The sequence below is a fragment of the Leopardus geoffroyi genome, chromosome D1, assembly GCF_018350155.1.
Source record: "Leopardus geoffroyi isolate Oge1 chromosome D1, O.geoffroyi_Oge1_pat1.0, whole genome shotgun sequence".
NCBI lineage: Eukaryota > Metazoa > Chordata > Mammalia > Carnivora > Felidae > Leopardus > Leopardus geoffroyi.
In genome coordinates, this window is record NC_059329.1 from 17,511,730 (window position 1) to 17,539,317 (window position 27,588).

General features: G+C 52.3%; 1 protein-coding gene across 2 annotated transcripts in view; it reads left to right on the plus strand.

Annotated features, from left to right (window-relative positions):
- The first annotated feature begins 456 nt into the window (after positions 1-456).
- Positions 457-27,588, plus strand: part of POU2F3 (POU class 2 homeobox 3) — a 78,170-nt gene continuing 51,038 nt past the window's right edge. Inside the window, exons 1-2 of one of the 2 annotated variants that reach the window (XM_045483178.1) lie at positions 457-589; positions 7,200-7,268. In XM_045483178.1, coding sequence (XP_045339134.1) covers positions 562-589; positions 7,200-7,268 — 97 coding nt within the window. In that variant the 5' untranslated portion in view covers positions 457-561. Of the gene's footprint in view, positions 590-7,199; positions 7,269-20,514; positions 20,678-27,588 lie in introns of those variants that run through there. The other variant, XM_045483179.1, reaches the window with a different exon arrangement.

The following is a 27,588-nucleotide window of genomic DNA, read 5'->3' on the forward strand; positions in this document are numbered from 1 at the left end:
AAAGGCTCTCGACTCCTTGCAGCGCTTACCCTTGGGGAGTGCGTCCGGACGGAAGCTCCAGCTCCGGCCCCGGCCGGACAATCCCTCAGGGGTTCCTAAAAAGGGCCAGCGGGACCAGGAGTCTGGGTCTCTGCGGGCGCGGTAGGGAGAGGCTGCCAGGCCGGGTTAGGGCAGACAGGTGTTCCGCAGGGTCGGGACCCGCCCCGCCAGCAGCCCCCGGCCGCCTCCCCCGGGCCCCCCGGCTCCTCGGATGCAAATCACCGGTTTGCATGGGCCCGGGGCCAGGCGCGGGGGCCCTGCCAGGGGGGGCGTGGCCGGCGGCCCCCGCCCCGCGCCGCGCCGCGTGCTCACCTGGGGCGTGTGGCGATCCCGGCCGTGTCGAGCGCTGCCCGGGCGGGAGCAGCGGAGCGCGCGACAGCGGCGGCGACGGCCCCGGCAGCGGCTTGCACCGCGGCGGCGGCCGGGGGCGGGAGGAAGGAGACCCTGGCTTCCCAGTGGGCCCGGCCGGGGCAGACGCGAGGGGCCTGGGGGGGCGCTGGCTTTGGCCCCGCCTGGGGCAGGATGGTGAATCTGGAACCCATGCACCCAGGTGAGGGGCGGAGGGAGTGAGCGCTGACAGGTGTCCGCGAAGGGCAGCGGGGGCGAAGGAGAGGGGCACCGTTCTCGGGGGTCTTACTCCCCAGCGGCCAGGAGAGGGCAGTGTGGATAGCGGGTCAGCCAGGGGCCGGTGCGGGTATTTGGATGGGGTGGGGAGGTGGGGTGGGGTGGGGGAGCCCCTGGAAAAGAAGAGAGGTGGGGAATGGGCGGGGGGGGGGGGGGAGGTAAGGGCCAGGAGGGCTTCTGAGGCCTCCAGTCTGGAGAGTGGCAGATGTGTGGGACTTGTGTGTGCTGAGCTGTTATAGTCTGGCTGAAGTTGCCCTGCTCACTGATTGCAGAAGGATGGCTCACTCAGTCAGCCAGGGGTGTGGGCCTGGGAGTGCGTAAGTGAGGAAAGTACTTGTATCCACACGTTACGTGTTTTGTGTCTCGGGCGTTTATGGGAAGTGGAGGCAAAGTGGGCATTTGGAAGGTCTGGGGGGGGGAGGGGGGTCGCTAGGAGAGGTGAGGGGGGCCTGGCACTTACAGAGGCACACCTGGGGCGGGTGCCATGCCACACATGTATCGATTAGGGCTTGTGGAAGCCTGTGTCCCTGTGTATCAGAGGTGAGTCTGCTGTCCTCAGGGGTGTGGGGGCAGGAGGTGGAGCAGACCCCATGTGCGAAGGCGTGCCCACCCACTCGCTCTGTGGCTCTTGGCAGTACTATAGGCCCAGTGCATGGTGGTGCTGGGGAATCTGGGTGCAGGGGCTGGTGAGGAGCTCTGCGGCACCCCGGAGGAAGAGCAGCCAGCCACACGGACCTGTTGGATGGGTGCTTCCAAGCCCCGCTTTGCTCCGGGCAGGGAACCTAGGAGGTGCAGATGCTTCTCCGGGAGTCAGTTTCCCCTACGTGTATGGCATGGGGGCATGGCGTGAGGCAGGGCCCCTCCGTTCGCCCTGCTGGTCCGTCCTTCCACAGACAGCCTAGGGCAGGAGCTGCTTCATCCTGAGCCGCTGGGCTTGGCGTTGGGGTGGGCTCTCTGGAGGTCGGAGGGTTTGAGTGGAAGACCAGACTCAAGGTGAAGAAGGCCAAACCTGATTTGGTCATTTCAAGTCGCCGATTTGCCTCTCAGAGAGGGCAGCACCACGTGACCTTGACTTAGGCTTTCCGGCCTGCTGCTGATGGGAATTTTGTACCGCTCCTCTTTTCTGGAGGAGTAGAGAGGAAGAGTGAGGACAGGTACATTTCCTGACCTACCCCAAGGAGCAGAGCATTCGGGAGGCTTTGGCCCTTCCTGGGGCCTACCAGTCCCTAAAAACAGGCAGCAGCAGGTATGTGAGGAGACCCAGGGTCCGCAGTTCCCCAGACTTGGTCTTGGCGGGGCTGAATGAAAAAGGCAGGCTGCCGGAGAGATGTGGAGTCCGAGTGGATCCCCAGGTGCTAGGACATGTCCGGAAGGGCCAGGTGAGGCCAAAGGAAGCATCCAACTGGGTGTCATCCAATATCTGGAGGAAGTCAGTTTCCAGACCCCGTGGCACGGAACGCGGAGCTGGGGACCCCTGGGGGACAGATCCTCTGTCCTCCCCGCTTTACTTCCTACCAAGAAGCCTCAGGCTGGAATGGGAGCAAGACCTCAGAAAGGTGGGCCCTCAGCCGGAAGTTCTGTGGGGCCAAGATCAGAGACTTCCTAGGGGTTTTCCACCTCATTGTCTCCCGGAGGTTCCTGCTCTGGGGGAAGGGCGAGGAAGTGGGACAGCTAGGACCCAGCAGGGATCTGACAGAGAGAGGAGAGCTGTGTGGCTGACCGGGAGAGGGCCAAGCCCCCCCCACACCTTGGCCTTGGAGGAAGCTCCAGGCTGACCCTTCCCTCACTCACCTCCTGGAGGCAGGGGTTCCAAACACAAAAGGGGAGATTGAGCTAAACCCAAGGTGGGGTCCCCATCTACCATGGGTGGGTTACCTGATTCACCTGTCCACACTTACCCCTCCCCAGCCCACTTCTTTAGTCTGTCTGCACTGCCCTGTGAGCTTTCTCAGTCTTGGCCACTCAGCGGTATCTGGCTCCCCATCAGTGGCACCCCAAAGGGATCTCTCAGTTTGGGACTTCCTGTGGATCTCTCCGACTGGGTCTCCATTCGAGGGCTCTCCTTGCTGGGTCTTCTTGGGCTTTTCAGTCTGAGGTCATCCTTGTGGGGCCTTTCAATGTGGGCTCTGCCACAGGGTCTGTGAGGGAGGGTCCCTCTCTAGGGTCTCTCGGTTCAGGATCCTCTGGGTGGAAATTTGGTCTCTCCCGAGTTTTATTTTATTCCTTCCCAGTAATTCTTCACATACAGCGCTTCCCCTGAGAATTTCCAGTCCTGGGCCCTCAGAGACTCCTCCTCAATTGATTTTCTGGAGCAATTTGGGTGGGGAAAGGAGGGAGGACAAGAGCATAAAAAGTAGGGTCCGGCATTCAGGTCCACGGGCAATGTGGCCCCCGACCCGACCCAGCTTGCCACTCCGGTGACCCAGGTGTAAGCCATGATTCGAGTCGGCCTGGGTCTCAGCTCTTTGTACTTTCTAGAGCCATCTCTCTCCAGGAACATGAACGCTTGAGCAGGCATGAGGTCACCAGAGCTGGGGACACCCCAGCCAAGGGGGGGTCCTCCCACTCCTGGGTCAAAAACAGGCAGAGGGGTAGATAAGAGTCAGGCAGACAGCTGGGGAGGGACAGAAGAAACAGAGGAAAACAGTGGGAATGGAGGGGGGACACTGGGTTGGCCCCGGGGCGTCTCTTTTTCTGTCTCCTCACTGTGAGCTGTTTCCTGTCAGGTTTGGGGTAAGTCTCACAGGCTCATACCAGTTACAGCTCGGGACTACCGTTTGGATTTGGCAGATCTCACTGTGAGGGGAAGTGGCTTTCTCTTGAAGAGGAAGTGAGAGAAGTCTACTCCAGGAAAAGAGTTCGAGCCATGAGTAGTTCAGAAGTAGGACGGGTGGGCCCCCTGCTTTCCCCCTGGTAGATGTGCCCCCGTCAGCGAGTGTGTGAGGAAGAAGTCGGGAGGGACCTCCTTCACAGAGATGGATATGGACAGTAGAAGACAGAAGGGTGGGCTCTCTGCTTTCCCAGCATAGCCTGGAACTGGGGGTTCAGGACACTATGGACACTCGGCCTGTAGCCTGGGAGAAATACTGTCCCTTGGACTTGGCTCCTTCAGGCTCACGTGCACACCCCGATTCACAGATGTGTGAAGAGGGGACGCTCATAGGTCATGCCAAGGCACAGGGAGGGCAAGGCCGACGTCTTGCCCCAGCTTCAGGGTGTGGTGGTGCCGGTGAGGCAGATGAGGGTCTTGTGTCTGGTAACTGGGATCCACACGGATCCATGTACAGAGCAGCTGAGCCTCCCCAGGGAAGGGAGTGATGGCCAGGAGCCTACTCAGTCGCCTGCCTGCAGAGATAAGAACAGCCGGGAAGGCTAGCCCCACCCCACACCTCTCTCACTCAACCCCCGGCTAGTGCTGTCAGACAGGCATTCGGCTATGGTGGCTTGGGGAGTTTCGGTGTTGGCCCATTTTTAGGCTGAGACCCAAGAGCTCGTCCCACCCATCAGCCTCCTACCCACAAGAACTGGTTCTCAGTATCTTAGCATCCTGTGGGACTTCTGAAGGGCTTCTGTAGATTGTCTCAGTCTGCCCCTCCATTCAGGCTCCAATCCCTGTCCAATCCCAAAGCGTCACCATGTCGCTCCCGTGTGGGTACATCAAACGAGAAGATGTCCTGGCAGAGTACGGCCCTTTGCCTCCTTCAAAAGTCATTTTTAGATATGATTAGGACGACCTTTTAAGCTAATTTAAAGGATATGTGAGATGACTCTTGGCTATATTTAAAGGCGATGCAGGGAAAGGGTGTCAGAAGGGAGTCTGGGTTACGGGCATGAAATTATGGTTTAGCTCAACAGTTACCCTGCTTAAATGTCAGGAATTGGAAACAGGTTGATTTGAGAATCTGGTCATCAATCCCAGCCTTACTGCCTCTTAAACTCTTACTGTCCCCATGAGCTCCTTCCCTGTGAAGTCAGCATTTGGAGGACGCCTAAGGCTTTCCAGGTAAAGCACAAATTACAAGAGCGCCGAGACAGAAAACCAAAGCTATTTCTTGTTATGGGAGAAGGGGGCTAACGTAAAGCTGAGGTATCTGTTTAGTTCATTCATTTATCCCATGCTTACTTTGCACCAGGAACTGAGCCAGGCAGTTTTCATTCAGCATTTGGTTTGCTCCTTGAAAGAACTCTAGGAAGGAGCATTATCCCCCCCTTTTTTTTTTAGTTGGGAAAACTGAGGTTCAAATAGGTAGCCGGGGTCCCCCAGCTAGTTAACTATAGCACTGGGATTTTTTTTTTTTTAATTTTTTTTTCAACGTTTATTTATTTTTTTGGGACAGAGAGAGACAGAGCATGAACGGGGGAGGGGCAGAGAGAGAGGGAGACACAGAATCGGAAACAGGCTCCAGGCTCTGAGCCATCAGCCCAGAGCCTGACGCGGGGCTCGAACTCCCGGACCGCGAGATCGTGACCCGGCTGAAGTCGGACGCTTAACCGACTGCGCCACCCAGGCGCCCCTAGCACTGGGATTTTAATCCAGGTCTGTCCGCCACCAAAACCAGTGCTCTGAATTCCGTGTGCTACGGAAGCAGGTTAAAAAAAACTCCTGAAAGGGAGGACTTGCCCCCTCCCCTACCTTCCGGGCAGTCTCAGACCTCTTCCTCAGCATCCCTGAAGAACCCCATGGGGGAGTGTGAGCTGAGCAGATCTGTGTTTGGTAATGCCCAGCTCCAGGGGTGGAACGAAGCAAAGCCCACTTCTTTATTGGAGCAGAAGGTGAGCCGCAGCTGAAGCCCTTTGCAGATGCATCCAGGTGACCCACGCTAGTTATTCTGCATATTCACGCACGACAGACCGTACAGAAAGTTTCAAACTGCAGCCGGAAGGACTTACGTTAGGCTCAAGAAATGCCTTCCTAAACGTAGTGCAGTGGGTAGGGGTGCAGGGTCTCCCCTCAGGGTCTGTGACTGCGCAGGCCGGCGTGGCTGTCTAGAGAGGGCCGCGTGGGGCTCCGAGCATTTACCTGGGAGTCATCGCTTTGGCGGGTCTCAAAATATTCCTCAAGTCACGGTGGCTCCTAAAGTTGCTTATTCCAGCCTCTGCTTCTGGGTTGTTCTGAGGGTTGGAGAGCCTCTGTCTGAATCTGCCCCCCACCACATGCCCCCCCACCCCCACCCCACTCCGTCTCTGTCTTGCTTGGCATGGCAGTCACCCCTCCTGCACTATAGTCACTACACCCCCAGGGGCCACAGTGGAAATCTCTGCCAGAGCCACACACATCATTGCCCTAAAAAAAAAAAAAAGTAGTTTTTTTCCCCCCCCCCCCCCCGCTTTTCCTGGGGCAGAGGTCCTCCCTTTTTCCTCATCCTGATCATCTCCAGACCTCCGGGGTCCACACTGCCAACTGCCTGATTACCTGATGCAAATTAAGACTGCCTGCTTCACTGGGATTGGCTGGGGAGCCGGGTATGCAAATTGACTCACCAAGACTTTATCTGGTTTGAAAGAGTTAAAGTGCTGCCCCAGAGAAGAGGGTGGGGGTGGTGTGTGTGTGGGGGGGGGGGGGGGGGTCAACACGATTTGAATAAAATATTCTTCTGTCTTTAACGGCTTCAGTATTTGGGTGGTTTAATAAGGAGAGGAGCTGAGAAGAGTGAGTTAGTTCAAAGTTGCCTCTTTGCTTCTCTCTGCTGATCCTGGAGGAGGCTTAGGGGCCTCTTAGGTGGTGGCAGCTGTCTGTTAAGGGTAAATGTTTAATTTATTGAAATGAAGCAGGGCAGAGAGGCCGGACCAGCAGCACTAGGGGGCTGAGATCAGGCCTGGTGTAGGTATTCTCTCTCTGCGGGGCACTGACCCACCCACCATCCCTTTCTCACTGAGCACGTTGAAGGAGTAGGAAAGAAGGTAAGGATCCCCAGAGGAGAGGATCTCCGGAGGGGCCACACAGGGGCTAGGATTTCATCCCCAGACGGTGGGCAGACCTCCGAGAGCCAGATAGAGGACAGGGGCAGGAGTTGGGCAAGAAAGGTGAGAAAGGCGAGCCTTGGCTCAAGGGTACTCTTAACCCCCAGGGTAGGGTTATGACAGGGCAGGGGTGAGGGAGAGACAGATATTTCTTACACTACTTACAAAAATAAAATAAAATAAATCCCCCCAATCCCAAAGGAAACGAGGATTGAGAATGGGAAGCCTTCTCCCCCACCCCCCACCTCGCTGTACCCCTCCCCTTGTTAAATTTTTACCAACTGAGACTGGTGATTGAAGGAAGTGGCCATGGAGGATGCAAAAGGTGAGAGATCCCACAGTAGCTGTGGGGAGGGGCAAGAAAGGCCAGGGAAAGGAGGCCAGCCTGGGAGGAGGGGATTTGTGCCCTGAGCTCATGAATATTCTAATGGTTGTATGTTCGGGGGAATCAGGAATTTGAAAGTCTGATGGTTGTTGTAATTACACATTCATCTTTGCTGTTTAGCTAAAGCCACATATGTCATAGCAAGAAAAATTGTGACCTGTTATTAAAATCAGTTGTGTTTTCCCTGCAGATATCAAGATGAGTGGGGATGTAGCGGATTCCACGGATGCTCGAAGTGCCCTCAGCCAGGTGGAGACAGGTAAGGGTCTTCTCTTCTGGGGACTGCAACAAGAAAGCCCAGGCAGGAGAGAGTTGTTGAAAATCATCGAACAATGCGGTATTTTTTCTCACTCAGTCTTTCGGCCAATCAGACCCCAAAGCTGAGAGTCTTAGGAAATGAAGGAATTCCTTAGAGACATGGGATATGCCCCTGGAGTCTTTCAACACTAGATGTTGGTCTAGGGTGGAACACAATCTCTGGGACTAGTCTAGGAAAGGGCCAGATCCTCAAAAACAAAATGGAAACAGAAAAGTTAGGGAAGACACTGACTTATTTTATTTTATTTTATTAGTTATTTTTTTAACATTTATTCGCTTTTTGAGAGACAGAGACAGACGTGAGGAGGGCAGGGGGCAGAGAGAGAGAGAGGGAGACACCGAATCGGAAGCAGGCTCCAGGCTCTGTGCTGACAGCTCAGAGCCCGACGCGGGGCTCAAACTCACAAACTGCGAGATCATGACCTGAGCCAAAGTCGGGCGCTTGACCGACTGAGCCACCCAGGCGCCCCGAGACTGACGTTTTGATATGCCATTCCAACACCCTTAGAAGCACCAGGCTGTGTTTCTAGCTGCTGCTGACTGATAGAAAGCATGACCTGCCTTCAGTAGATGGGGATTAAGGCCTTTTAACCCCAGATTTCTCAATAGGCCTAGGCAAGGAACAAGCCAAGAGGCCAAATTATGTGCATGTGGGTGGTAAATAGACCCAGAAAGAAAGGCTTGGTGCCTGGAGATGACTTTGCTTTGTGAAGAAGAGAAAGAGGACAGGAAAGAATTGAGAAGAAAGTTTCGTAGCCCTCTGCTTTTAACTCCGCCGTCCAAGCTTTGCTTTGAAAGCTCCATATAATTAAAAAGAACTTAGAGAAACATGAGTATAAATTGTAACACCACCAAATAACTTTAATAGCCTTCCAACAAGACCTCAATTAGTCTTTCATCTGGATCATTAGAGACATAGAAATTAGAAGTGGAAGAGAATCAATGTCCCCCAGAGCTAAACTCTTTTCCCAAGTCTTCAGGTGCAGTCTAGTTCCATTCTAGAAGCTTGGGTCGAGGACAAGATAATTGGGGGTCTTGTCGGGGGCATCTGGAGGATACGTTTACCATAAGCTTTTCTGCCGCCCTATTTAATATCGAAACAATGCCTATCGCACGGGTAGCAATACGCATTGGAGCTGTAGGTTTTATATTTTGCTTTGTGAGCACGGACAGCTGGGCTGGGAGAATACGGGCCAGTTCCACTCAATTTTCAATTGATTTAACTGCTGAGTATGTTTTACTGAGGGTCTGCGGAAGGGGGCACATTTTCTCCCCGGTTGGGAAGAAAATTCCCTCCAACCTGAAGAACTGGAGCAAGGCTTTAAAATCAGTTCAGCTGGGGCGCCTGGGTGGCGCAGTCGGTTAAGCGTCCGACTTCAGCCAGGTCACGATCTCGCGGTCCGTGAGTTCGAGCCCCGCATCGGGCTCTGGGCTGATGGCTCGGAGCCTGGAGCCTGTTTCCGATTCTGTGTCTCCCTCTCTCTCTGCCCCTCCCCCGTTCATGCTCTGTCTCTCTCTGTCCCAAAAATAAATAAACGTTGAAAAAAAAATAAAAAATAAAATCAGTTCAGCTGGAGAGTGGTAGGCGCAGCCTTTTCCCTGGACAAGAATCAGACGCCAGAAGCCGCTATTCAGGAGAAGTTGGGCGGCCCTTTCCTGGTAGCAGGCTGGCGGGAGCCACCTCTGCTCACCTGGGCCAGCTGTACTGCCCCCGGTGTGTGGGGCCACAACTAAGAGAGTGCCAGTGCGGGAAGACCACACTTAGCAGGCTGGCACGGGTGTTCTGTTACCAGTGATGCAACCAAGTTCAGGGTAACAGTGTTGGGAGTGGGAAGGAGCTACGTGGGACCCTAGGAGGTGAGCCAGGGGAGAAATGGAGTTCAGATCCCTGGTGGGGGTTAGGAAGGTTAAGGCGTTAGAGATAAACCCAGCGCTTTCTAGCCTCCTCTCTGGGACCGCGGGAGCTAGGTGCAGACTAAGTTGAAGGAGAAGGAATCCGAACATTAGCTGGGACTTTGGGAATCTGATTGTCCTCCGGTTTCGTACGTGACCTTCTACCAGCCACTTTGCCTCCTTAGGAGGCAGGAATAGAAGACCTTTGAAGGGTATGGATTTAGAATCACACAGACCTAGGGTAAAAAATCACAGCTTAGCTGCTCACCACTTGTATGATCTGATAAGTTAATTTAGCCTCGTCATTTCTGTACAGGGGGGGCAATTAATGCCCAACTTAGAGCGTGGGTTGAGAGCTCACTGCAATGATGTTTAGCACGGTGCTTGACACGTGGCCACTGTGATCAGTACCTCTGATGGCATCATCAAGATTCTGTGATTCTGTAGTTTACAGAATGCACATCAGGGCTAAGCACTTTGGGGCTCCCGGTAGCTGGGGTGCCCTTCTCGTCAGGCCAAGTGGGTCAGCCCTGGAGGCTGGTTTTTCTCATTTCACATTCAGCAAAGGGTTCTGTGTGGGTCTTCTTCTACTCCATGGAGACCAAGAAGTTTGTGCTGTCTGGAACTTCACCCCCTAGATTCTTTACTTCTAGGGACTCAGCGCCGTGGCTGGTAGCACCCATACTTAGGTGATCATCAAATTACTGTAGGTTTTTAAGGGCAAGAAAAAAGAGCTAGCTAATTAAAGTAACCAAACTTCCTGGAAAGTCATTCTGACTCATTTTTTACAGAGAAAAGCTTATTATGAGTCACAATGGTTACCAACTTGGTTAAATGGCTTCCTTTGGATTTTTAAAAGGCAGATTCCCCTTCCCAGCAGTGCATGAATTAGGGGGTGGTTTGTCTCTGAGTTTTAAAGGAACTACAAACAAAGGTGACCTAGAAACCCCCAGCTCCCTGAGAGCACCTTCTGTGTTGTGTGAAATCCCCAAGGGGCACGAGGGTTGGGAACTGGGAAAGGGAAGGCATTTCCCCATCCACACAGGCTAGGACTGCAAAGGAGAGCATTCTCAGGTCCAGACACAGACCTCCTGGCTGGCAGAGACCTGGCAGGGAGCTCATTCTGCCCTTTCCTCCTGCTTCCGAGGAGCCGAAGCGCGGACAGAGGATCAACTAACTGCCGAAGACCTCAGAGTATCTCTATGGCAGCGCTAGGGACCAGAGAAGCTTCCTATCCCGTTTAGTCCTCTTCCTACACCACCTCCCCCCGCCACCAAGAGAGGACTGAAGCCAAGTTTCCAGATTTCTGAATCATTAGCTTTCCTATCCTTTCTTTTATTTCCCCGACTGTTGTTTTCCCTTCATTCCTGAGACTGACAACACTTTTTTTTCTGTTCTCAATTGGGTATTGAGTGGTCGATAAAAATACGCAGGCTTCCCCACATTTCACAAGCCCCCAGGTCCGTAACTGACAACGCCTAAGCACCCAAACGGCTAACCTTAGGACTTTAGACCACACTGGTCACCATGTAGCCTCAAACACAGGCAAGGACAAATACGGTGGGCACGGAAAAAAGGAGAGAAAGTCCAGCCACATTCACAGAGCCTCTTCCCCACACCTGGGCACCTGTATGTGTATTCACACTCACCATCTCATTTCACTCTTACCATCCCTGTTTTTATCCATGAGGGAACTGTGGCTGAAGAATGAGAAACTAGGGGCACCCGGGTGGTCCAGTCAGTTAAGCATCTGATTCTTGACTTTGGCTCAGGTCATGATCTCAGGGTTCACGAGTTCGAGGCCCATGCCAGGCTCCGAACTGCTCGGGATTCTCTTTCTCCCTCTCTCGCTGCCCCTCCCCTGCTTGCGCATGCGTGCGTGCTCTCTCTCTTTCAAAATAAAGAGATTAATTTAACAAAAAATAAAAAATAAAAAAGGAATGGAAAACTAATTTGCCCAGGATCATACAGCTTCTAACCAGGAATCAAACTCAGGCCTGTCTGACTCCATTAGATTCTTATCTTGGCTCTGCCATTAACTCCCTGCAGATTATTGGGCAAACATTTCCCCACTGGGACCTTTATTTTCCTCCCATAAAAGAGGGATTTGGGCTGGATGATGTCTAAGAGCTGAACCTTGAAAACAGTGTACACGTTCTGCTTTTCCAAATTCTCTGCCATCACCTTCCACGTCCCGTATTCATGGGAAGGCTTCCTTTGTGTGGAGCCCTCCCTCTCTACCCATGGCCCTCTGCCCTTCCCCCACTCATGCTCCGACTGTCTCTCTCTCTTAAAAATAAATAAACATTCAAAAAATTTTTAAATAAAAGAGCTCACTCGAGCACCTAATGTATTTGGCCTTTACAACAATTTGGTGCAGGTAGATATCATCATCCCACTTTGAAGAGGAAACTGAGGCCGGTGATGGGAAAGAATGTTCACTGCTTTTCCCAAGATCCCACACCTAGCAAATGACAGAATCAAACCTGGGTCTTCCTGGTGACTTTCTACCCCAAGATGGTGGTGGGAAGACTGGGGACCAACACAGGAACCAGGGATAGAGGACACAAGAAAGTGGTAACATCAGGAGAGATGCCAAGATTGTGGAGGGTGGCACTGGTCAGAGGGGCTGGAGGGAAGCTAAGCCTCTGGAAGGTGGGTTGGTCTAGTCCAAGAGGCAGAAGTCCTGTCTGGGGCCAAAACACGCTTGCCAGGAAAGAGCAGGAACTCTGGTGAACTGGAGGCAGGGGTGAGAATCTGGCCACAGAGAGAATTTCTCCTTCCCTTCTCTCCTCCTGAGCCGGCCTCACCAATGCACCAGTCTCCCCCGACCCAACCCTTTGAGGGGGCAGTGAGGCGGGCTTGCAAACCCAAACAAGAGGGGAGCAAATTCCTTGGCCCCCTTGTCCTGCTCGGAGATATGGGAAGGAAGAATCCTGTGAGGGGGGCCAGGGGAAGCCAGGGAGCTAGAGACGAGGGAGGGGCTGAGCTGAGTCACTTGTCCATTCCTGCTGCCCTTCTCCACCCTCAGTTGTCCTGTCTGTGAGGTGGCAGGACTAATCCCTGCCCCACCTTCCAGAAGGACCGCCAAGGCATCTTAGTTGTTTGGGGACCCTTGGCACGTCACCCTGAGAACCTCCAACATGGTTTTAGGAAGGAATGGGCATGATCACGGGGGGGTGGTGCATACAGGCTAGTGACTCTCGTGAGACCCCACAGGAAGAATAAGTACCTGACCCAAGACTACAAAGTCCCTCTGAACCAATTCATTCCTCGCCACCTCCAGCCTACTGAGTCCCCAAGAAAAGAAGCCGAGGGTAAAGAAACTGTCTCAAGACAACCAAGAAGCGAGGTTCCAGGCAGAAACAGGCAGAAGCCTTTTAGAGATGTCTGTGGCTTTCGATCCAAATATTTACGGAACACAAATATCCTTTCAATGACCGAGAGGACAGCAGGCATCTACGAAGTACTTGAGGGGAAGGTGAAGAATGGTCTCCTATTGACAGCCCGTTCTAAACGAGGTACACGTGCACACACACACCCGTCCTTTTCGTGATTAAATGGGAGTGGGTATGAGCGTGCTTTGCAAAGTGTGTGCCAGTGCACCAATGCAATCCATCATTTTGGTTGATAATTATCAGAAACGTTCAGGAGACAAGACAAAGCTCTGTCACTGAGGAATGTGGGACAAGTCAACTTGTGCCCTAGACTTGAGTTTCCTCGCTGTAATGGGAGGGGAGAGCTGGAAGAGGAAGAGGAAGAGAATAGATTCGTGGGCTCTAGGATTTGCCCCGGGTGGTGCTGGTCCTGTGGCCCAGTCTGCACCTGCTCTGTCCTCACCTCTCTCTCGAAGAGAAAATTGAAACCCCACAGTCCTTCCAAGTGTCCAGGGGGGACTGATACAAATTCTTGAGGATGTAAGGATTCTGGGGATGTAGGGATTCTTGTCCATGCCTCTCTGTTCCCTTGGGGACATTTCAAAACCATCCTTGGAGAATGAAGGAACCTACTGTTAGGTTTTCTTTCCTCATCTGCCCTCCATCCTTCAGAAAAGCTAACCCCCGGGCGCCTGGGTGGCTCAGTCAGGCAAGCGTCTGACTTCGGTTCAGCTCATGATCTCGTGGTTTGTGAGTTCAAGTCCCACGTTGGGCTCTGTGCTGACAGCTCACAGCCTTGGGCCTGTTTGGGGTTCTGGGTGTCCCTTTGCCCCTGCCCTGCTCACACTCTGTCTCTCTCTCTCTCAAAAATAAACAAACTTTAAAAAAATCTTAAAAAAAAAAAAAGGGGGGGGCACCTGGGTGGCTCAGTCGGTTGGGCGTCCAACTTCAGCTCAGGTCATGATCTCACGGCTCGTGAGTTCGAGCCCCGCGTCGGGCTCTGTGTGGACAGCTCAGAGCCTGGAGCCTGCTTCGGATTCTGTGTCTCCCTCTCTCTCTGCCCCTCCCCCGCTCATGCCCCCTCTCTCTCTCTCTCTCTCTCAAAAATAAACATTCAAAAAAATTAAAAACAAAAAAGAGAAACTTAAAAAAAAAACCTTAAAAAAAAAAAAGGAAGCAAAGAAAAGCTAACCCCATAATTTCTCTCGGCCACTTGTTCTTGTGGGATACAATCCTCAGCGCCTAGAAGTCCTTTCTCCTCTCTTGCGTGAGCCCTTCTACACTGCAGCATAAGCCTGTTGCCTCTTGTTACAGCCTTCTAAACCAGAGTGTTTCTAGTTTCTGGGACAGGGAGTAAGTACTAACTTACCACCCACACTTCATACTGTGGCTCCGACTGCCAGAAATCTCAGGAGAGCCGTCTGTATCCGGAGTTGCCTGTCTGCCTGTAGCCGTCAGAGAACCTTAGCGAACAAAACAACTACAGCAGCTATCCTTTCCACTCACTGTTGTCCACCTTCGGTTCCCAAACCCAAGTCCCCAGGGCAAACAAGGCAGGATCGTGCTGCCCAGATGAGCCACGGGTGACCGGGCCAGCCCTACCTGGCACCAGCCCTTGTCATTCTGGGGGGGGGGGGTCTCTTGAAGGAAGTGGCTCCCCACCACACTTGCCTCCATCTTTGCCACCACCCCCCCCCCACCGAAGCTCGTGGACTTCCTTTCTCTTCAGCCTTAGAGGGGACAAAGAAAGAGAGCCCAGAGCGGAGCCCCCACGTGACGTCTCTTACCACCCCCGTGGTTTTATTAGTGGCCATTCCTTACAGCATGGCCTCTCAAAGGATCTGGGGGTACAGGGCCAGGTGTTTTTGCTTCTAGTCTGTCACCGACCGGCACACGGTCCTACCGTGCGGGACCACAGATCACACCCATCACACACGTCCGACGGGGCCCCAACTAGTCTATACCTGCCATCAACAGCAAGAACCCACTCATCCCAAGCTTGGGTTGCTGTGAACATTTCTAAACTCATTCCCTATGTTTGTATGTATCTGGTCTCGGACCTTCACAAACAGTTCACGGAGCGGCCCGGGCTGTTGGAGCACATTTTGGGGTGCTCTGACTTAGAGGAGTTTGCACTGTGTCTCAGAACGTCCCTGCCCCTTGACATGCCATGAGCGGTGGGTACGTCCGATCTTGGGTATATCTTATGATCGTCTCCACCCTCCTCCCCTCCCGCTGTGGGTGTCCTGGGTGTGATGATGAGATCTAGCAGGAGAGGCTGGTCCCCGGCTGTCCTTTGCTGGCAGGGGTGGATGACACCCCACCCTCCGCACGCACAGTGGGAGACTCGGGCCACCTCTACTTGCTGGGCCTCAGCCCTTCATTACAGTGCCCAAAACTTACAGCCCACCCTCCCCCTCCCAAGTGTGAGTAAATGCTTTTGGTCTCTCGGGTCCACCCTCTTCCTCAAGAAACAATTAGGGCAAAGAACACCTGGTGTGGAGAAGTGCTGACGGAATGGGGAAAAAAGAATTTAAGGAGAAATGAGCTCCCCAGTTGGGATGGGTTTTAGGGGCTTGAAGAGCAGCCCAGGTCCAGGCAACTGAAACGCCCCTCCATCCCGCTGGCTCACAGACAGGCCCGCTTACACATCCGCGCTCACAAAATCTCCACCTCGAAGCCCTCTGGCCCACGGGGGGGGTGCACCCACTGGCAATCTTCCCTGTTGGCAGAGGCTGCGCTTTCAAAGGCAGGCTGGGGTTCCTGGTTGGGGGGGGGGGCGGGGTGTGAACCTGCCGGAGGTACCGGGGAGACAGGATGGCAGAGGCTCAGGCCAGCACTTGCTAGTGGGTGCCCCCCACCACCCCGTGTTGGAACCACCTCCCCTGTGAAGGGCGTTGCCTGCGATCACCCATCCTTAGGAAGAGTCGCTGAGAGGGAGAAGCAGCTTTGGGAGGAGAGGGAGGGGATCGGAGCGGAGCATCCTTAAAAAGGAAGCTGTATGAGGTCACCCCAGCTAGGGCTAGGTCCCCCTCACTGGAGCCCGAGGGTCTGGCTGGGCAGGGCAGGCTCAGAGAATGAGCTGAGCCCTCGGGCTGCGGCATTTCATTTCTAGAGACTTCAGCCACTGACTTCTCAGTCCCCTCCTGCCTCTTCCGTGGGCTGGTGCTCACTGGGGAGCTCTTCTGGGGTAACAGTAGGGCACTGGGAGGCTCAGGGAGGGCAGGCCTCTGTGCTACGCCAGGAGCATGGGAAACTGAGCCGCTGGCATCTCCCAAAAAGCACCAATGCTGTTGACTCAAAGAATAATAGGTGTTCATTTGCATGACATTTTACATATAGGTTCCACGCTGGGCTTTTCATCTCCTACCACTGGTACCTTGGCTAGGTCTCCCCTCTCCCGCCGCCCCCTTTGGGGGCCCTTCTCTGTCTTCCAGACTCCAGAACTTCCCCACCAACACCTAGCCCATCCTTGGATTAGCCCAGCCCAGGAAAAAACACAGCAGTTGACCCTCGCTTGGGTAAGCTGGGTCCAGATTTGAGAGAAACACAGGCAGCCTGGCAGGTCTGGGCCCCGCCGGGCACCTTAGTTAGGGGTGCCCCACCTGCCTGCCCTGGGCCCCAGCGAGGACCCTAGCAGGGGGCTTGTTCCCTCCCCCGCCTCCTAACCTGGTCGGGCTGGGAAGAGGAACAAAAAATCTAAACCTGAGAGCCCAGAGAGGTGCCGAAAGGAGAGGAAACCCAGTGGTTGCTATGACGATGGGGTCTTGGCGCCCGATTTGCATAGGGCGATGATTTCCATACTGCAGGGTGAATTTCCATATCCCTGCCTCAAAGCCTGTTGGGGCGGGGAGGGGGAGAGGGGAGAGGTCATTTGAAATTCAAATGAGGATGATTAAGGTTTTCTTAAGGAGGGAAGCTCGGACAAAGGGGGTGAAGCTGGCTGGCAAATGTCTGCCCCAGGCTCAAAGTTATCAAAGGGAGGCGGCAGTCGGCTGACTCCCTCCTGCCCCGCCTCCGCAGGCCTCAGGAGAGCTGACGGTGGTCAGGCTGGGCTGGGTGCTACTGGCCTCTGCCTCCTGGAAGAACCAGCGAGGTCCCCCTCCTGCCCTTGGACTCCGCTTACCCCTCCATGTGCTGAGGATGCCTGAGCTCGGAGCACCCCTGGCGTGTGTTCTAGTTCTGGGCTCAGGCCCACCTCCCTCTGGTGACCACAGACTGGCCACCTCAGTTTTTCTAGCTGTGAAATTGGAAAAAACAATTTGCCCTCTCTTGTTTGGCTGAGGAGATGTGAGGACAGATGGATTCTGGCCTCTATCACCAACCTGCTCTCTTAGACAAGCACTTCCCCTGTTTGGGCCTGGAGGTCGTGCATTGGATGACAGGTGTGAACTTGAGGGTCTCTAAAACTCACCTCTGGCTCTAAGATGCTGTGATCTGAGAGCACTCTGATCCTTTGCACACACCAGTTATTATTTGTAAGATGCTTTGAATGAGATGAATTGCACCAAGGTACAGTCATGAAGAGTGTAGACTTTGGAGCCAGAGTCTATATGTGAATCCTAGCTTCTCTGCTTACTAGTTTTATGACCTTGGGCCAGTTCCTTGATGGTTCTCTGCTCAGTTGCCTCGTCTGTAAAATGGGGGTAGTAATTGTACCTACCTTATGAGGGTGCTGTGAGGATTAAATGGGTCAGCATTAAACTGAAACACGTACATCACTGCCTGCCGTAGAGTAATGCTGTTCGCTAGGATCAGTGTCAGAAGCATGAAGTGTCCACAGAGTGGAGCAGGGACTCGACAGCCAGTCCAGGGAACCTCCATGAGGACTATGAGTAGACCTGCCCATGAATCCATCCGCTTTGGCCAACACACTGTTGTGGCCGTTTCCATTTGGGAGCGGGGAGCACACTTCAGGGAAGGGCCCCAGGAGCAGCTCTCAAAGCTAGGTTGGCCTCCCCACTGAGCACCTGCCCAGCTCAACCCATGGGGGCTCCTCGTACTGATCCTGACTCTCAAGTCTGTCTTCATTTCTCAGGAGATACAGAAATGACAGAAAGAAGGGAAGGGAGCTGGTAGAGAGATGGGCCCACCCCTCCCCCCCCCCCCCCCCCCCCCCCAGGATCCAGTGCCAAGAGAAAGGCCAGATTCAATGCGATTAGGTGACGCTGATAGTTCTGGAAAATCCAAAAGTCTTTTATTTCTTGCCAGCTTCTGCGGCAACTGCGTGTGAGGCTTCGTTTGCGAATGGCGTGAGGCAGCATGGACAGCCTTTGCCTGGTAGATGGACTTGGGTTTGAGTTTCTGCTCGGTGATTTACTAATCAGTAACCTTGGGCAAGTTGATTAACCTCTCTGAGCCCCCAGTTCCCCCATCTGTACAATGGGGTAATAAAAGCACCTACTCACTGGGCGGTTTTGAGGGTTGAATGGTGCATGTGTGTAAAACGTTTATTACCGAGCTTGGTGCGTAGTAAATGCTCAATAAATGTCAGCTAGTAATTATTCCTTATTATTTGAAAACAGTGTGTTGATGCCAAATTGTTTGAAAATTCTCTGATCCAGTCCCATTCTCCTGTTTTATGGGGAAGGAGACTGGGGTCAGAAAAGGGGAATGACTTTCCCAAGGTCACAGTGGGGGTTTGGGACCAGACATTTCTTTTGGAACGCTTTCCCCACCCCGGGGGCTGTATCCTCTGTCCTTTTTTGTTTTTGTTTTGTCGTTTCACTGGACTAAGCCTCCTCCCTCTCCCCAGTGCCCTTCCCTCAGAGGCGGCTCCTCCAGCCCCAGAGAAGAGAGGAAGACCTTACCCTGCAAGAAGGAAAGGAGAGGGAGAGGTCATGGGGTCTGGGCTCAGCAGCCAGCTGTGTGACCTATAACAAGCCCCACCCTGTCCGAGCCTCTACTCACTGATAAAACAGGAGCCCTGTAGCTCCAGCCGGCCCGATAGACCCCACAGGCAGGTGAAGGTCAAACGCAAACTGGATATAGAAGGTGCACAGCACAGCCAAGGCACAAACCCAATGCCTCTCACCGTAGCCTCTGCGTGTCGGCAAGGGCACTGGCCCTGGAGCCAGCTTTGAGGTCCAAGTTGCTTCCCCCTCCCACCTTCCGTGACCCCCAGGGCTGGCAGTGGGGCCCAGCCTCGGTTTCCTTGTCTGTAGAACAACTCGTGAGGAAGGAATGAAACCAGAGTGTGTCCTTGGCAGCTTTTGGAAGTGTGAGTTGTTCTACAAGTGTGAGATAGCATCTCCCGCCTCAGCTTTCTTCCTGCACACGTGCCCCTCGGAGCTGTACAAGGACATCTGTGCCCACGGGAGAGCCGGAGCCCCACCGAGTGGCCCGCTTGGGCAGCTCCTTCTGTCCTTATCCCCCACCGCTTCTCACCCGCCTTCACTCTGGCCCCGGGGAAGAGGGCTAGGATAGAGCCGCTCCGTCTCTGGCTGACCTTAAACCTCTTTCAACCTCTTCCCTGCTAAGGCTGGGCCAGGGGCACAGTGGTGCCGGTCTGGACTTGACCTTTAAAGAACCCTCCGGCTGTCGTGCAGACTGGAGTCTGGGCCCTGGAGCTCTGGCGATTTGTTCCTGCTGTGTCGTTCGTGGCCTGTGTGACCTTTAGCTCATCACTTGTCCTGTCTGGGACTCAGTTTCCTTACCTGTCAACGGCGGGCATAGCACTAGGAGTCCGTAGTCCCCCAGAGCCGGAGAAATTTCTGGTAGCAAATAGCAGCTGAAGTGCTTCTCTGAGGTGTCCTTCGTGCAGCTAGAACTAGGCTTATTTAACAGAGCTCTTCCCTTGGAGTTGGATTTTTGTATTGTTTTCCAGGCTCAGGGGACTAGGAGTGGAGACTTTGGTGGGGACCGGGCTCTTCTGGCCACATTCCTTGCCGCAGGGACCTGAGTCCCTGGCCTGTCTTTCTGGAACTTGGCGCATCCGCGCAGATGCTCCTTCAGCGTCGCCTCTGATGGTGCTGCCCACTTTGGGCCTCCTTGGAGATGTGTGTGGCATCCCGTGTCCCGCCAGCAGGAGACGAGGGGGCAAAGTAGGGAAGCCCCAGGGAGTCCCATCTATGGCTCAGGCTGAGAAGTAATGCGATTGCATTTCCTAACAACAACAAAAAAAAAAGACAGAGAGAGAGAGAGAGAGAGAGAGGGAGAGGGAGCAGACCGTGCACGTGAGGAGCCTTTCATTTGTACAGAATGACTTTGACCTGACCGATCGCAGAGGGAGCCGGGAGGATGCTGGACTTCTCCCCCAGAAAAGGGGTGCAGTGGGGCCCCTGTTCCCACTGTGGCTCGGCCCCAGGCTCCTGATCTGAGCGAAGGGGCGGGAGAGCTAGGCTTCGGGGATCCTTCTCCCAGCCGTGCATGTGGCGAAAAGGCATCAGGTGGCTCACTCACATAGGCCACGTCCTGAGGAATCCCTGAGGGTACCTGCTCTGCTATTCTACCTCGGGGCAGGGAGGAAGAAGCTTTAAGTCCTGACAATTCCCAACTGCACAGATGGCCGGAGGTCAAGGGAAGCTGAGAGGTCACCCTGTCCTGGGGTTAGCAAATGGGCTTCTTCAGGACAGCTGATCCTGACCATCAGTGGTGGTCGCTGAGCAGGGACTTTAGGAAAAAGAAGAGGGTGCAACGATCCACCAGTGGTACGGCCCTGGGCATGGCTTGCACCCACACGGCGTTCCTGCGCTTGCTGTCCACACCCTTAGAGGCAAGGTGACTGAGGACACTCAGCTAGTGGGCAGCTGGGAGCCAGATCTCCCCGACCCCTAAGCTAGAGCCCTTTCTAGGTCCTGTATCCCATTCCTCAGGGGTCTTCTGGGGTCCTCCTCAGGTTCCTCCTGGGCATTTCTTTGCCCCTACGAAGGAGGTGGCAGGAATGCAGACAGAAACTTTTTTGTTTTAATATTTAAGGGAAATTGAAGGCTACGGAGATTAAGCCACTTGCCCAAAGTCCGGCGTAAAACAGCCTTTGAAGTAACCCTCGAGCTCAGGTTCCCGAGTGTTCTCTGTACAGAACGCTGACCATTAGGCAATACCTTCCAGTGCCTTGGAGGAATCTCAAGTAACAAAAAAGGTAGGCATGGTGTCTGTGGGGTCCTGGAAAAAAAAAAAAAAAAAAAAAACTGCTTTGACTGGTTTCAATGGGAAGTCTCCTGGCTGGCTCTGGTGGCTGGCTGCCCAGGAGCGTCTCCAAGGTCCTGGTGGCTTTAATAATTGCTCTCCCAGGAAGTGCCAGCCAGCTGCCAAGTGGTTCTAAAGTGGCGCTGGGAGTCTTACTGGGTTATACTGGGTGCGGAGCTGGAGAGCGGAGGAGCCGTCCAGAACTGGGAGAGGTTCAGCCTCGTTGCCGAGCACTCTGCCTTGTTTGCCGGGCAGAAGTGAAAAATCCTGCTGGGACAGTTCTCCATTCCTGTGCTTCTCCCTCCCTCCCCCAGAGAATTGCTCCCCAGGCAAACTCACATCCCAGTGCTTGCCAAAGCTATGCAAATCAGCAGGCTCTGCGGGCTCAGAGGTGGGAAGGCAGGGGGGCTGGGGCGGGCTCCTCCTGTCCACTGTGGGCCGGGCCGGGGGTCCCACAGGTGGTACGCATCCCTTAACCTGGCGAGACCCAGTTTCCTCCTCTCTAAAATGGGGTGTGTAGTAATGTTTCATCTTCCCAAAGGCAGGGAACTTGCCTTGATGATCTCCTGAGGTCTCTTCCCAGGCCCCTGAGCCAGGGTTTCAGGGTGTTTGCTCTCTTCCTGCTTTCATGCTGGAAGCCTCATGGCCCAAATGTTGCCAGGGGACAACGAGAACCCAACGAAGCCTGGAGAGCTCTTTGGTGGCTCTTCCAGCTTGGCACGGATCTGACCCGTTTGCCCCCAACACCTCCAAATGGGGGATTCTGAAGCTTCCTTCTTGAGCCCTTTCTGCCTTTCCTCTCCGTTCTGTGTCCTTATCTTTTATGTGTGTGCAGAACAAACAGGATAGAGGGAAGTGGTGAGTAGAGCTCTCTGGGCCTCTGCACGGGCTGCAGACAGGGACGCGCTTCTGGGAGGGGAGGAAAGGTCCGGGTACATTTCAATCAGCTGCACTGAAGGGAAAGACTTCCGAGGTGGAAGGAATTTTAGAGGTTCCCTGAAATCCTCCTGCCATCAAATTGTCCCTCAATTCAAAAACCACTTCGGTCCCATCCCTGAAACGAGTAGGCTCTGCTTGAATATTCCTAGCAATGGGGAGCTCTGTTGACGTGAAACTGTGGTTTGCACGGCTGAACAAATTCACTTTTTACAAAATCCTTTCTCATACTGAGATGAAACCTGCTTCCTAGCAGCGTCGCCATTGACCCTGTTCTGTTCTTTGCTGCTGTAGGCTAAGCCTGGTTCACTTCCATGCCAATATTTGGAGAGGAAGGAAAAGTCCGCTGATATTTATTTAAGCACTTACTATGCACGAGGCCCTGTGCCAAGTGCTTTCCAATGTTCCCTCATCGGATTGTCTTACAAAATTTTTATTTTGAAAAACTTCAGACATAGAGAAAAGAGAGAAAACAGCTAATGAACAGCCATACACCCATCATATGGATGTAATCGTTGTTAACTGCTTGCTATATTTTTTCATCCACTTGTTTCTGAAACATTTTTTTTTTCTTTTTCCATTTTCGAACAATTTTTATTGTGGACATTTTCAAACACACATGACAATAGAGATGAATACAGCGAACCCCCGTCTACTCGTTGCCTACTCTCAACAACCATCACATTTCTGCCTTTTAAAAATTGTTTTCTTACTGTTTATTTTTTGAGACAGAGAGACGGAGTGTGAGCAGGGTAGGGGGAGAGAGAGAGGGAGACACAGAATCCAAAGCAGGCTCCAGGCTCTGAGCTGTCAGCACAGAGCCTGATGTGGGGCTTGAACTTATGAACCATGAGATCGTGACCTGAGCCCAAGTCAGATGCTTACCTGACTGCTGAGCCACCCAGGCGCCCCAAATTTCTGCCTTTCTTGCTGCTGGAATATTTTCTTGTAAATTATAGACATTATAGCAGTTCCACCCTCGATGTGGCAAGGATGCATCTGTAAAACAGGACATTTTCCTTCTTAATTATAATACCATTATTACACTCAAAATGAATCTCATAGTTAATTCTCATGGCAATGCTACAAAGAAGGCTTCACCTAAAGGCAAGTGTTCCCGGCACCCCTGGACTTCATCCTCTTATAGCTGAAAGTTTGTACCCTTTTACCAACCTCTCCCGATCCTCCCCACCCCCCTACTTTTCTCCTCTCTCACGCTCTGTTTCTGTAGGTTTGACTCTTTAAAAACATTGTTTTGGGGCGCCTGGGTGGCGCAGTCGGTTAAGCGTCCGACTTCAGCCAGGTCACGATGTTGCGGTCTGTGAGTTCGAGCGCCGCGTCAGGCTCTGGGCTGATGGCTCAGAGCCTGGAGCCTGTTTCCGATTCTGTGTCTCCCTCTCTCTCTGCCCCTCCCCCGTTCATGCTCTGTCTCTCTCTGTCCCAAAAATAAATAAACGTTCAAAAAAAAAAAAAAAAACATTGTTTTGAGGTTCCACATATAAGTGATACCATGCAGTATTTGTATTTCTCTTTTTTCACTTAGCATAATGTCTACAAGTTCCATCCGTGTTTTTACAAATGGCAGGATTTCCTCTTTTCTCATGGCTGAATAATATTCCTCTGTGTGTGTGTGCATATGTGTGTGTGTGTAAATAATATCTTTATCTATTCATCCCTTGATGGACTCTTAGGTTGTGTCCATACCGTAGCTATTGTGAATAATGTGGCAGTAAACATGGGAGTGCAGATATCTCCTTAATAGCATGTTTTCATTTTCTTTGGATAAATACCCAGAAGTGGGATTGCTAGATCATAAGTAGTAAATAGTCTCATAGTTGGGTATAACTGTACAATTTGACGACTTTAGTGGACTGCCCATATGAAGTAGAAAAGTAGATTTCTGGGCTAAAGTATTTTATTTTATTTTATTTTTTTTTAATTTTTTTTAACCTTTATTTATTTTTGAGACAGAGAGAGACAGAGCATGAACGGGGGAGGGTCAGAGAGAGGGAGACACAGAATCTGAAACAGGCTCCAGGCTCCGAGCTGTCAGCACAGAGCCTGACGTGGGGCTCAAACTCACAGACCGTGAGATCATGACCTGAGCTGAAGTCGGCCGCTCAACTGACTGAGCCACCCAGGCACCCCTGGGCTAAAGTATTTTAAACAGAATTCCTGATTTAAAAAAAAATCTTTAGTTTTTTCTTTTTCATTTTTATTGAGGTAATAAAACATATAAAAATTAAAACTAAAATTTAAAGATAAAATGTACCATCTTAACCATTTCTAAGAGTACAATTCAATCTCCCCTGTCTTTTATATATACAGTTGATTTTCTTTTTTTTTTTTTTTTTTTTTTTAAATTGTTTTTTTTTTTTTTTTCAACGTTTATTTATTTTTGGGACAGAGAGAGACAGAGCATGAACGGGGGAGGGGCAGAGAGAGAGGGAGACACAGAATTGGAAACAGGCTCCAGGCTCTGAGCCATCAGCCCAGAGCCTGACGCGGGGCTCGAACTCCCGGACCGCGAGATCGTGACCTGGCTGAAGTCGGCCGCTTAACCGACTGCGCCACCCAGGCGCCCCCAGTTGATTTTCTTTAATCATTTTTTAAGTTTATTTATTTTGAGAGAGAGAGTACAAGCGGGGTAGGGGTGGAGGGAGAGGGAGAGAGAATCCCAGGCAGGCTCTGCACTGTCAGAACAGAGCCCGATGCAGGGCTCGAATTCACAAACCGTGAGCTGACATCAAGAGTTGGACGCTTAGGGGCGCCTGGGTGGCTCAGTCGGTTAAGCGGCCGACTTCGGCTCAGGTCATGATCTCGCGGTCCGTGAGTTCGAGCCCCGCGTCGGGCTCTGTGCTGACAGCTCAGAGCCTGGAGTCTGTTTCAGATTCTGTGTCTCCCTCTCTCTCTGACCCTCCCCCGTTCATGCTTTGTCTCTCCCTGTCTCAAAAATAAATAAAACGTTAAAAAAAAAATTAAAAAAAAAAAAAAAAAGAGTTGGATGCTTAACCGACTGAGCCACGCAGGCCCCCCTACACTTGATTTTTTCAAACCTAAGTGCAGGGCTTTGCATTTATTCCTGTTACATTTTACCTTTTTGGTTTCGGCTTCTTCTTAGAAGGTGCCAAAATATTTTCCAATCCTGATTCTATCATCCAGTTTTCTGTATTTAGTCTCCCACTCTGCCTTGAATCACTTCCAAACTCAATCAGCATCCAACCTATTTATTTGCCTAAGCCGTTGATCAAAGGCGAATGCTTGGTTTGTCTGTGTTGGACACTGGATGCAGCGTATTTTTTTTTTGATGTAAGCTCTACACCTAACGTGGGGCTGAACTCATGACCCCAAGATCAAGAGTCGTATGCTGTACTGACTGAGCCAGCCAGGCATCCCATACAGTGCCTTTACCGGGAACACTGTATGAGTCTAGGAGTTGAGAAATCAAGCTTTGGTCTTGATTCAAGTTCTCCGGGGCTGTGTGTCCTCTGCAAGGTGCTTCCCCTCTGAGTTTGGACATCAGTGTCCTTCCTTCCAACTCTTCCTTCTGTGTGTCTGTCCCTCTTTGTTTTTTTTGGGTTTTTTTTTTTTTTTTTTTTTTTTTGCAAGTAGCTGCCACCTTCCAAAGAGGGAGCCAGGGCTTGGAAATAAGATGCATTGAGGTTTCAGCAGGTGGTGGCACCTATGATTTTCTCAGGTCAGAATCAAAGATTTCTTTTGGGAGCAGTTTCTTAGCAATCTGGATCAAACACATGGTCGTTCGGCACCTACCTTGTGTCGGACACTTTTAGGCACTTGAGGTACAAAGATGAATACGCTGTAGTAATGCTGGCCTCTAGGAGCTCATGATCTCATGAGGGAAACAGACACAGGAACCACTGGGTCTAAAAATGTGATATATGCGATAAGAGGTATGAATAAGCAATGCAGAAATACAGACAAAATCCCTTATTTTGCTTCGGGTAAGTTTCACGGAGGATGTGACATTGGAGTGTGGTCTCAGAGGACAAGAGTATATTTTCTAGAGAGAGCAGGGCACAGCATGTGCAAAGTCCCTAACATAGGACCAGGCTCAGCCTGATCGAGGAATGGCCCAGGATGTCTGGAGCCCAGGTCTACACCTGGGTAGCGCCTCCCAGGTCACCAGGCACGGTCGCCAGCTTTATCTCACTTGAGTTTTACTATATTCCCAGAAAACGGGTGGAGAGGGAATTATGACCTTATTTTGCCATCGAGAAGGCGGAGGCTGTGGGGCTGCCTGCCTCGACCAAACTCACACAGCTCAAGAGTGATGTAGCCAAGGCTTGAACCTTAGTTCTCTGACTTCAAGTCCGGGACTGTTTTCCAAGTACGCCCTCCTGCTCCTCCACAGGGCATCACAAAGGGGTATCAGATAAGTTCCTGGTCACTGTGGACCACTCTTTCACATAATATGGTAATTACATCCCCTCCTTTCTCTGTAAAAGAGCAGCAGCTTCCTCACTGTGTCAAAAATGAATAAACTGAGTCCTGGGAATGGCTCACCATCATCTCTCAATCTAGAACATTAGCAATGGGCTCAGAATCAGAACAGGAACCGCTTTGGGGAGCTGAGCCCTTACTACGTATGGCTCAGCTCAGACACTCTGCTCTGCTGGAGTGTCATGGGGCCCGTCTCCTGGGAGGGCCTGGCCAGCCCAGGGACCTCACTCAGTTGGCCTGGGATTCAAAGAAGACGAGGCAGAGATACTGATGCAGGTAAGAATGAATTTGATGAGAAGGAGAAATGTTCTCACCAGGCTCCGAGGGCAGCAGAGGCATCCTCATGAGAAGAGGCCTCGTGAGAAGGCCATGGCAAACCTTCCGGGCAAGAGCAGTTGTTAATTTTGTTGGCTGGTGGGTTTTAAAATTAATCTCCGAATTCTGCTTGCTCATCTTTTGCATTTTGTGGATCTCATAAACAACACGATAATTGCATTCGCGGAAATCGGAAGCAAAGACCTTTTTTTTTTAATTTTTTTTTTTTTTTTTTACTATTTATTTTTTATTTTTGAGACAGAGAGAGACAGCATGAGCAGGGGAGGGGCATGAGCAGGGAGAGAGGGAGACACAGAATCCGAAGACAGGCTCCAGGCTCTGAGCTGTCAGCACAGAGCCTGATGCGGGGCTCGAACCCATGAACTGTGAGATCGTGACCTGAGCCGAAGTCAGACGCTCAACCGACTGAGCCACCCAGGTGCCCCAAAGGCCTTTTTTAATTGTCCCCAAAACTGATGACCTCCTCCAAGTCAACTGTCTTGGCCCTCCACCGTTTCTCTCATTTTGGTATTACCTCCTTCTGGAAACATCTTCCCCTCTTGTCTTCCAGACACCATACTTGCCCGGGGTTCCTCCTACTCGAGTGCTCACTTTTTCTCAGTCTCCTTTGCTGGCTCCCCGTCTTCATGCCAACCTTGACCACTTTATTTTCCTTCATCTGGTCTCAGTTCCTTTGTAACCTCACTGAGTCCTATGGCTTTAAGTACCACCTTTAGGCTGATAACTACCCAATTTATACCTCTGACCCCACACCTCTCCTGAGTCCAAACTCACTTCCCCGCCTCTCCTGGGATACCTAGTTGGCATCTCAAACTTAACACGTTCAAAAATGTAGCTTTTGATTCCCTACCACTGACCTCCCCTTCCCTGATTACCCCCATCTCAGGTAATGGCACCACCACTGATCCCGTCAAGAAAGCCCAAACCCTAGGAATCATCCTTGATTCTTCTCCGTTCCTTGCACCACACCTCCCATCCATCTGCCGGTCCTGTCAGCCATCAGTTCAAAATGCTTTCTAAATCCAGGCCTTTCTCACCACCTCCACTGCTACTGTCCCTCTCTCCCCTGGGCCACGGCAGTACCTCTCAACTGGTCTTCCTCCCTGCTCTCCAACCCCCTACCAGCCCATC